This window comes from Pantherophis guttatus, chromosome 2 (genome assembly GCF_059756535.1).
Source record: "Pantherophis guttatus breed Tessera chromosome 2, ASM5975653v1, whole genome shotgun sequence".
Classification (NCBI taxonomy): Eukaryota; Metazoa; Chordata; class Lepidosauria; order Squamata; family Colubridae; genus Pantherophis; species Pantherophis guttatus.
The window spans coordinates 289,811,674-289,822,663 of NC_142064.1; the positions used below are offsets into that span (position 1 = coordinate 289,811,674).

A 10,990-nucleotide genomic window follows, 5' to 3' on the forward strand; every position below is an offset into this window, starting at 1 on the left:
TTGCCAGTTCTCCAAACTGCTCAAAATTTCTGCTACCGGTTCTCCAGAACCTGCTGGATTTCACCCCTGCATTGGGACCTCTTGGCAGTCTGTCTGGCATGATTGCTGGCTTCAGTGGTCTTTTCAAGGTTTTAGCCTCACCTCTTCCCCCAGATGAAGCCTCCACGTTGGCAGAACAGTGAAAGGATTGGCCTGTTTTGTGGAATTTTTGTGATATTTTCAAATAGAATAGATTAACAGAGTTGGAAGGTCTTCAAGTCTAACTCCCTGCTCATGCAGGAAACCCTATACCATTTCAGGCAAATGGTTTTCCAATCTCTTCTTAAAAACTTCTTAAAAACAGTGTTGGAGCATTCATAACTTCTGGGGGCAAGTTGTTCCACTGATTAATTGTTCCACTGTCAGGAAATTTCTTACTTTTAGGTTGCTTCGCTCCTTGATTCATTTCCATCCATTGCTTCTTGTTCTACCTTCAGGTGCTTTGGAAAATAGCTTGACTCCTTCTTCTTTGTGGCAGCCCCTGAGATATTGAAACACTACTATCATGTCACCCCTAGTCTTTTTTTTCATTAAACTAGACATACCCAATTCCAGCAATCATTGTTTATATATTTTAGTCCCCAATTCCCTAATCATTTTTGCTGCTCTTCTCTGCACTCTTTCTAGAGTCTTAAGAACTTTTTTTACATCGTGGTGACCAAAACTGGATGCAGTATTCCAAGTGTGGCCTTACCAAGGCATTATAAAGCGGTATTAACACTTCACGTGATCTTGATTCTATCCCTCTTTTTATGCAGCCTAGAACTGTGTTGGCTTTTTTGGCAGCTGCTGCACAAATACATCCAGTTCAATCTTTCAATCAAAGATGAGAAATATACTTAATAAGGATATACCAAAAGTTTTGTTAAAGCAAAAAATGCAAAATCACAATCATTCCAATAAAAGCAGCTTTCCCAAATTTGCGATGCCACAATTCCCTAAAATGTCAACAGGATCAAGCTTTCTAATCACCTTGATATCACAAATTCAGGTATCTGCTTTAACTAATACCGTACCACTGAAAGCCATGAGAAATGCAATGGGTTGGCAGTACAACCTAGGGGGAAAAAATCCCTTGCAGTTGAATGCTATATCTTGATCATAAACAAAATATCATTTACGGAAAAGAGGACATAAAAAGAAATAGCTTGATTGAACGCCCTTTTTTAAAATTATTATTATTATTATTTTTTGCTCACTAGGAACACTGTTGGATCAGTAAAACCATTATTAAAGAGGCAACAGTACAATCATAAACTCACTGACTCCTCTTTTGCTTTCATGATATTTGCACCAGAGAAATACGCAACTAAGCAGGCATATACATGTAAACATTTGGAAGATTGTCTCAGATAAACAAGTTATGCAAACCAGATTATATATTTAAAAAAGCAACAAATAGCTTAAATACTTTACTAGTGTTTAAATCCTAATATTTTCAATACAACTAGAGCTAAAATATGTTTTCCCATCTTAATTTACATATACCACTTCTCCACGAAACTTGGAGTCTGATCCCAGACTCGCCTCACATGTTACTTCTATCTAAAGCTGCTTGACCAGATACAGCATTTGAGATTTTTTAGAGTAAAGAGCAGGACAATTTAGTAACAGATTTTCTAGAATCAGACCTAACTAAATAATTCTTCTGGAATTAAGAAACGTATCCTGGGAGCTCTTCGCAAAATCATTACATTTATTCAGTTTCTCCTACGGCAGACCACAGACCGTACTGAACTTATTTTTGCATTCCATATCTTTATATTGTTTCATATCACAGTAGATCCTTTTACAGAAATTAAGGACACTTTGATCCCTAAAGGCATTTCTCTGATGTGGGTCGTATTATGGGAAATCAGTTGATTGCTTTTCAAACACCATGCATGGATATTTTCCCCCTCTCAATTCTTTTATAAGAAGGGTTCACATTTCACAAAAAGTCTTTCCACATTGCAAGCTAACTCTGCGCAGAGCCTGCAGTTCAATCCTGATGGGTTCAAGGTTGACTCAGCCTTCCAAAATCAGTAAAATGAGGACCCAGATTGTCGGGGCAATATGCTGACATTGTAAACTGCCCAGAAAGTGCTATAAAGCACTGTGTGCCACTATATACGAGTCCAAGTGCTATTACTATTCCATACATTCCTAAGATTTCTTCCCTGTGTGGATCCTCTTATGGGATGTAAAGTGAGTTTTCAACCTGAAATTCTTCCCACATTCCGTGCACTGATACAATTTCTTTCGTGTGTGCGTACTAATGTGATAAGTAAGGGAGCTGCTTGTACTCAAACGCTTTCCACATTCACCGCATACATATGATTTCTCCCCGGTGTGGACCCTCTTATGAGAAATAAGGGAACGGCTGTAACAGAAGCCCTTTCCACATTCCAGGCATTTATAGGGTTTCTCTCCTGTGTGGGACCTTTTATGATAAGTCAGCTGGCCACAAACAATAAAGGTCTTTCCACAGTCTGTGCACTTATAAGGTTTTTCCCCTGTATGGATCCTGTTATGGGAAATAAGCTGACTGCTTTGGTTGAAGCTCTTCCCACACTCTAGGCATTTATAGGGTTTCTCACCTGTGTGGATCCTTTTATGGGAGTTCAGGTAACTGCTGTTCCTGAAGCTCTTTCCACACTCTGTGCATTTATAGGGTTTCTCTCCTGTATGAACCCGCTTATGGGAAGCAAGCGTACTGCTTTGACAAAAGCCCTTCCCACAGTCTATGCATTTAAATGGTTTCTCGTTTGTATGGATTCTTTTATGAGAAGTAAGATAACTTTTTATACTGAAACTCTTTCCACATTCTGGGCATTTATAGGGTTTCTCTCCTGTGTGAATCCTTTTATGAGAGTTCAGATAACTGCTGTTCCTGAAGCACTTTCCACACTCCATGCATGTATAGGGTTTTTCCCCTGTGTGGAGCCTTTTATGGGAAGCCAGCGTACTGCTTTGACAAAAGCTCTTCCCACATTCTATGCATTTAAAGGGTTTCTCTCCTGTGTGGATCCGTTTATGAGAAGTAAGAGAGCAATTCATACTGAAGCTCTTTCCACACTCGATGCATTTATAGGGTTTCTCTCCTGTATGGATTCTTTTATGGGACATAAGGTCACCACTTTGTCTGAAGCTCTTTCCACACTCCAGGCATTTAAAAGGTTTTTCTCCAGTATGGATCCTTTTATGAGAAGTAAGGGAACACTTTACACTGAATTTTTTCCCACAGTCTACACATTTATAAGGTTTTTCCTGGGGACGGATCATTTTATGGGATTTCAGCCATTCTCTGTTCCTGAACCTCTTTCTACATTCCATGTATTGATAGGGTTTTTCTCCTGCGTGGATCCTTTTATGAGCAGTAAAGGATCTCTTTACATTGAATCGTTTTCCACAGATCATGCACTTATAGGGCTTTTCCCCTGTATGGATCCTTTTATGGGAAATGGGATTACCTTTCCACCCAATCCTCTTTACACCGTCCACACTTTTGTAGGGCTTCTCCTTTGCCTGGATAATTTTCTGTGAAACAACATTATTACTGCTGAAGCTCTTTTCAATTCTGCAGTGGTTACTAACGTTGCAATTTGCTTTGAATCTTTTTCTGCTTCCTCGACAATTTGCTGTACTGTTTTCTTTGGAATCATGTTGGGTCAGGAAGCGATCCATTTCTGCACATTCAAGAATGGATTTTTCTCTGCAATGGTAAGATTGTTTTTTCTCATGTTTTCTCCTTTCCCACTTATTTGCAGATGTCTCTTCTGGTATTTCACTTTTGATTATTTGCAATGGAACTGCACTTGGCTCTTGGTAATTTTCATTCTTCTCCACATGAAACGCTTGAAGGGGGAGAAAAATAAATTAGAAAAATCTACAATGTACAATTTGCTGCCCCCCAAATCTAAATTTATCTATTACTGGGCATCTGCAGAGAAAGCAATGTGGGAAATAACATCACTAATATTGGTTATTAACTTAAAAGTTTGCCTGCATGCTCAACACGTCACTATTGGCGGTTAAAATTTTAAAGCAAAACCCTTTAAAAGGTTGTTATCATGATGTGACACATATACCGGTACTTTTTTTCTTTTTACATATCATGCACCCAAGTTGCAACAACATACAACACAATATTGTTGCAAGAGAAAATATGGTTTTGATTAAGACAACTGATAAAAGCAAAAACATTCCCCTGTAATTATCTTCCCGGTAGCTCAGCAATATTAATACAGGTCCCAAAGAAAATATCATGTGAATCCTTGTCAGAATAATTGGTTACGAAACTAATTTGTTTCATGTGGTACTCTGAATTCCAGTCCATGCAGGTGGACTGGAATTAATATGAATCAAAAAATATTAAGAGATAAAATGTTAAAAGAAGATCTGCACAGATCTCTAAGCTGTAAACAAATTTTCTTTGCTCTGACTTAATTTTTCTTCAGAGGAACCTTTACCTAAAAAGGCCACAATCCTTGACATTTCCAGCATGACTTCTTGATGAAGGGATTTCTGATTGGGATCAAGCAGCGACCACTCTTCGCTGGTGAAATGAATGGCCACCTCCTCAAAGGACACAGGACCCTAAACAAGGAAGAATTACTCTGAACAAACTCAGGAAGAATTTGCAAAAACCTCCTTTAATCTGCAAATGCTAAAAGCATACAGTTACAATCCTTGGACATTTCTCTAGATGGACTCAAAACGTTATATGATAAAATGGGCAGAATTCACAGCCTACGACTGACAGCCATTAGGGCATGGTTAAAGAGATCATTGTCAATTTCAGAAAGGGCAGGCACAGCCACACACCTCTGTGTATCAATGATTCACCTGTGGAAGTGGTTAGCAGCATCAAGTTTCTGAGTGTGCAGCTAACGAGTAGGCTAGCTTGGTCGCTCAACAGCGAGACACTTCACCTGCATTTTCTGCATCGCATGAAAAAAGTACATCTTCCTTCCCCTGTCCTTACCACTTTCTATAGAGGGACGATTGAGAGCATATGGCTTTACTGTCTGGTTTGGAAGCATTACTGCTTTGGACAGGAAGGCGGTGCAGAGAGTAGTGAGGATGGCAGAAAGGATTATTGATAGTTCACTTCCTTCTATCCAGGCCACAGCATATAAGCGATCCTTGAGCAGAGTACACAGTATTGTTTGAGACCTTAGACATCATCTTAATGGCCTGTCTTTTTTGTTGCCTTCTGGGAGGAGGCTTCATTATATCTGAACATCTAGAAGAACATCTCTCTCCCTCTCTCCCCCCCACTCTCTCTCATAGGGGAAAGAGGAAACTTCAGACTTTACAAGGTTGATACTGTGTGTGTGTGTGTGTGCGTGCGTGCGTGCGTGTAGCATGTGTATATGTATGTTATGGGTAGAGCAGGCAACAGAATTTCATTTTTAATGTGCGCCAGTGTTCTTACAGTAAAAATGACAATAAAGGTTAGTTTATCACCTTGACTGATTGTGATGACTTTCAGTGCCAACAACCTGCCTTGATCAAGTGGCAGGGCCTTAGTCACACAATCTACCAATGGCACCAATATTTCACCTTCGCAAGAGATAATCTTGCTTTTTGTTTTTTGTCTGCTATATGGAAGCAATATGGAATCTCAAATAGTTTGAATGAATTAGATAAGATTTTACAAGGCCCAGAACAAAAAATGATAACCAAATTATATAACTACTTACTTAGATATAAATTACTGGAAGAAACAGTAAAAGAAAATATGATAAGATGGGCCAGGGACATAGGGCACAACATCCAACTGGCAAACTGGGAGAAATTGTGGAAACAGAACATCAAAATGACAAGAGCCATACCCTACAAAGAAAATCTCATAAAAATGTTTTACAGATGGCACCTAACACCAGCCAGACTAGCCAAAATATATCCAAACACCTCCCCACGCTGTTGGAAGTGCAAAACAAAAAAGGGGACATACTACCATGCCTGGTGGAAATGTACAAAGGCCCAACAATACTGGAAGGACACAAAGGAAATTATTGAAGAAATAATAAACCAACAAGTAGAAAACACTCCAGAATTTTTTTTATTTGGAATGATAACAACACAACACAACAAAGAGACAAAATACCTCATCATACACATCTTGACAGCAGCACGGTTACTGTTTGCGCAAAATTGGAAATCAGATCAACTCCCAACCAAAGACAAACTAATCTCGAAGATAACAGAATGTGCCGAAATGGATAGACTGACACTAGAACTCCAAGATAAAGAAGAAAGTGAATTCTATCTTGTATGGCACCAGTGGTATCAATGGCTAGAAAAGAAAATCAGTACAAATATAGATGAAAGAAAATAGGGTAGAAAAAATAAAAAACCGGAAATAAATAAATTAAGAGGAGATGCAAGATTATTTCCAATCTAAAACATCCAAATTGACAAAGTATTACTTATATATTAACTTATAAAGCAATATATATTCTGATGATGATCAAAACATATATGTAAAGTTTGGTGTGGGTAGGTTGGTGGTGGGAACTTGTTTGTCTTTGTAATGTCTTTGTATTTTTTGTATTGTCTTTATATCTCTGTTTAAAACTCAATAAAAAAAAAAAAAAAAAAGAGATAATCTTGCTTGAGAGGCAGGACTAGTGTGACTGATCATAACTTGAATTCTAATGTCCGTATGCTTCACTTGGGAACAGCAATATCATACCTTTCGCCCCAAAAAGACATTGGAGGTCTCCCATTATCATCTTTTTCTTTCTTACCTGAGTTGAGGAATCAGGGACTCTTTCAACTCCACTAGTACAAGGAGATGATTTGATGAACAGCAGTGACTCCATTTTATTCACTGGGAGGGAGGAGACATTATAGAAACGGGAAAGGGATCAGCTCCATCTTTTCTAGTTTGAACACACAACTTAAGATTTCTTCCTGTTCTGCAGAGGAAACCTCCATCTGATGGTACCACACTATACCTTCAGAAAAAGAGCACAATCCCACCTCACACCAAGGAACAAACTCAGTTGGACTGCTCTCCTACCTTTTGGGCAGTAACAAGTCCAGTAAGCATACTCTTGGCAACCAAAGAATTCACTCAACCATTGAAGATTCTCCCCCCAACCCCTGCAGCTTGAAACCAACATGGTCTATATAACAGAACAATTCATGAAATTCTGGCACTGCAGGAAATGTCTGCAAGGACAAATGGTACCGGTGATGATCCGGTAGGGATCTGTGTCAGAATTTATTCAAAATTATTTAACAAGAAAGGACAAAGACAGGTTGCTTCCCTCCCCAGCAGTGAGAACAAAGAGAAGTCTCTCATGATGGTGGATCAAGAAAGCAACCCAGGGCAATCTCCATAGGTCTTCGGTAAAAGAGGATTCATTAGAAGGTAGTGCATGGACCGAAGGGAGGAATTTTCTTCATGGGATTTAAGTCTTCTAGCTTGAAGAGGGAGAGCTATATCTTTCTTGCTTGGTCACCTATTAAATTCTATAATTACACATGAGAAGACACAGGGAATTAAGGGTAACTAAAATCTTTCTGGAAAACCTCCAATCGGGTGAAAGGATCTTCCCTTACCTAGTGAGGCAACCTGTTAACTTTTATTCTCAGGGATCTTTAAAGAGATTTGCCCGATCCAACCAATTAGGATCTCAGAACCTGAAATATAAGCAAAGAAAAGGAGTTAAGAAGACAGGACATAAGAGGATCTATTCTCGATGTTCATTTTCTGCCCACAATGTGGCAAAACCCAGTGGGGATGGCTGACACCAATGGGAGAATTGCTCCAAATGAGATATCCTCTAAGAGTCTAAGAAAACACAGGAACAATTTTACTAATGAGATTCTCTAAACATCTGCTTGCATTATTAATCTTGAAAACTCTGGGAGATATTTAAGAATTCAAGATATTAAGGATTTAAGAATCCAAGCAGATGAAGGTCCCTTCATATTTCCCATGTGGAGCATCTCTGACCTTCCTTCTTTTCCTTTGCCAGGATCAGCAGGAATCTTTCGGCCAATGGCATCGCCGGGGGTCTCCAAAGGTCCTTCCAGTCTTGGAATCTGAATCTGAAGATGTTATTGAGTGGTTCTTTTAGGTTTCCTCTCTCCTGCCCCCCCTCAATGTTCTCCCACTCCCCCATTGTTGCATCTCTTGCATGCACAGCCAAGAACAGTTATGGGGCGGGGGTCTCCGGCTCCTACCCAGCTTCGGGATGCACAATCCAGCTGTTTCCCTCCCTGGGGAGGATTTGGGTGACAGGACCACCACCCCTCCTTGCCTGCCCCCACAGATTCCCAAGGAGCAACTCACAGGCTGTCCCAACCAACCAGGCAGAGTGGAGCATGCGCAGTAGCTGTCATTCGACAGCGAAGAGAGCGCCCTCTGCTGGGAACCAGGGGGCAGCGTCTGGACTTGGGAAATCACCACGATGGGGAGGCGTGGGGGGGGACACCCTAGAGGCCATCCAGGCCGGCCTCTACTCGGGGTGGCATCTGGCACAGGGTTCCCTGTGCAGAAAACCACCCATAGGAGGGGACGCCGGTTCTGACCTTTAGGGAGCCCATCGAGAGCAAATGCTTGCCCACCCCGCTCCCCGCTTCCGTTTCGCTCAGGCGGAGCGTGGAGGATGGGAGGGGGAGCGGGACGGGAGCGAAGAGGAGGGGTGGAAAGCCCTCCGGATCACGTGAGCTTGACGAGCCAATGGCGGGAGAGAAGCGCCTGACAGGTTTGGGCGGGAAAACCGGCGGCTTACCTCAGCCGCTTTTCTGCTGGGCGCGAATTTCCCTCCTGGCTGAGGAAAGACTGACTGACTGACTGACTGACTCTCTCTCTCTCTCTCTCTCTCTCACACACACACACACACACACAAGACAAAAATGTATATGTACTAGTACAGGTAGTCTCTCTCTCTCTCTCTCTCTCTCTCTCTCTCTCTCTCTCTCTCTCTCACACACACACACACACACACACACACACACGACAAAATATATGTAATAGTACAGGTAGTCACACACACACACACAGAATACAAAAATTTATATGTACTAGTACAGGTAGTCTCTCTCTCACACACACAAAACACTGCCACAGAATACAAAAATCACTCTCTCTCTCTCTCTCTCACACACACACAGAAGACAAAAATGTATATGTAATAGTACAGGCAGTCACACTCACACCGAGAAGAGAAAAATGTATATGTAATACCGGTAGTACAGGTGGTCCTCTACTTACAACAGTTCATTCAAGAACTGTTACAACAGCACTGAAAAAAAGTGACTTAGGACCTTTCTTCACACTTATGACCCCTTGGTCATGGGATTTACATTTGGATGCTTGACAACTGGCTCACTTTTATGACGGTTGCCATGTCCCAGTCATGTGATCCCCTTTGGCGACCTGACAAGCAACATCTACGGGGGAAACCAGATCCACTTAACATTAGTTATAACTAATATAACAACTGCAGTGATTCAGTTAAGAAACGTGGCAAGAAAAATTGTAAAATGGAGCAAACTCACTTAACCAATTTCTCACTTCACAACAAATTTGGAGCTCAATTGTGGTTGTACTTTGAGGACTACCTGTATACTATGCTATTAAATATTAATAATGTTATAATATAGTAAATACTGCATGATTGAATGTGAGGTAGTACAAGAATTTATTTAGCTTGCAAGACAGTTTTTTTCTTTACATCTTGCCTTTATTACTTTTACAAATAATTCAAGGGGAACATAACTCAAGGGGAACAAGGCAAATATCTCCAATACACTTCCTCCTCCTATTTTACCCCACAACAACACTGAGGTGGGCTGTGTTGAGGGACTGGCAGTCCTGGTTAAAGCAGGACTTGAACTCAAGGTTTCTTGCTTTTTAACCTGCTGCCTTAACCACTAGACCAACTGGAGGCCCATGGACCAGATGCATCCTGTGCAGGCCACACGCACCACAGCTCTGTGGATGGGAAAACGTCGCAAAACGTCACGTGATGGCAGCATGATGAGGTAAGTTTGACACCTGTGAACTAGATAGTTGCTAGGCATTGCTTCTGTCACAACAACACCCCCCTCGAAATGTCCCTTTCAGGACACTCCAGTTTAACACACAACCGGCCCCTGAAGTTGGGGCTGCAGACTCAGCCTGGAGACAGATGAAGTGGCAGAGAAGATTCCAACTGGCGCTCCTACTTATTCCTGGCAAGACAACTACAAAGTACCCCTCCCTCCAGACCCCCTCCCTATTCCATTTCTAACCCTCTCAAGAGGGGGTTTGTGGGGAGCATTTCATGAGTTCTGCTGGGGTCCCCTGTTGCTGTTGATGAGGGCGCTGTCCTAGATCCTGGAAGCGAGGGCAGAAGGAATCCCCCTCCCAGGTAAGGAGGGGTCTGGGAAGCAACATTGAAGGAGGCAAGAAAGGGGCTGTGACTCACAGGAGAGCAGTTGGAGGAAAGGCTCCAGGGCACTGGAGGAGAGAACTTCCGATACTCCTTCCTCCTGACCACACCTCTCCCAATGCAATTCCCTCAAGTGGCAAAGTGGGAAAAGGGGCTCAGAGGAGGTGGGAGGAGCCACATTCTTGGTGTGGGGGAGAGAGAGAGGAGAGAGAGAGAGATGCAGTTATGAGGGAAGCCCCATTCATATGATCGTCTTTGTGGCTCTTCAGAGGTGGATTCGACTCCTGCCTTTTGGGCCTCTCTTCTCCCCCAGGAGTCCCCCTCCACCCCACAAGAGACCCTTTCCAGTCCTCTCGAAGCTCTTGGGGACCCATCACATCCAAACGCATCCACATGTCTCCGATTCAGTCCCCAATCTAAATGGAACAGGGCCACAGTTGGGAGGCAGTCCCCTCAATTCAACAGCTTCTTGAAGCACAAATCCTTGTCTACCACTAAAAGGCCAAATGTTGGTTCAGACTGTAGAAAGCAGCAAAAGGGTTTCAGTTCTGTGGTTGCCCTTTGAGTCCTCT

At 42.0% G+C, this 10,990-nt stretch overlaps 1 protein-coding gene across 6 annotated transcripts; it reads right to left on the minus strand.

Moving 5' to 3' along the window:
- Positions 1-1,297: 1,297 nt before the first annotated feature.
- On the minus strand, positions 1,298-8,716 carry LOC148116106 (uncharacterized). Of its 6 annotated transcripts, none has more exons than XM_087884884.1 (6): positions 8,572-8,716; positions 7,994-8,088; positions 7,597-7,677; positions 6,777-6,859; positions 4,491-4,617; positions 1,298-3,875 (listed from the first exon to the last, which is right to left on the minus strand). In XM_087884884.1, the coding sequence occupies exons 4-6, from the start codon at positions 6,849-6,851 to the stop codon at positions 2,185-2,187; spliced, it is 1,893 nt and encodes a 630-aa protein (XP_087741010.1). In that variant the 5' UTR covers positions 6,852-6,859; positions 7,597-7,677; positions 7,994-8,088; positions 8,572-8,716; the 3' UTR covers positions 1,298-2,184. The 6 variants fall into 6 exon arrangements, with proteins under 6 accessions (XP_087741010.1, XP_087741009.1, XP_087741014.1 ...); XM_087884883.1 differs by having other exon boundaries at positions 8,333-8,675; XM_087884888.1 differs by having other exon boundaries at positions 6,777-6,986; positions 8,572-8,662.
- Positions 8,717-10,990: the final 2,274 nt, after the last annotated feature.

What these genes read in the sequence shown, in the direction of transcription:
- LOC148116106 (XM_087884884.1), bottom strand. Translation starts at nt 6,851, where the DNA reads ATGGAGTCACTGCTGTTCATCAAATCATCTCCTTGTACTAGTGGAGTT. An exon ending in TCCCTGATTCCTCAACTCAG is followed by an intron (nt 4,618 to 6,776) that starts GTAAGAAAGAAA and finishes TTCCTTGTTTAG; the next exon opens with GGTCCTGTGTCCTTTGAGGA. An exon ending in AAGGATTGTGGCCTTTTTAG is followed by an intron (nt 3,876 to 4,490) that starts GTAAAGGTTCCT and finishes TCCCCCTTCAAG; the next exon opens with CGTTTCATGTGGAGAAGAAT.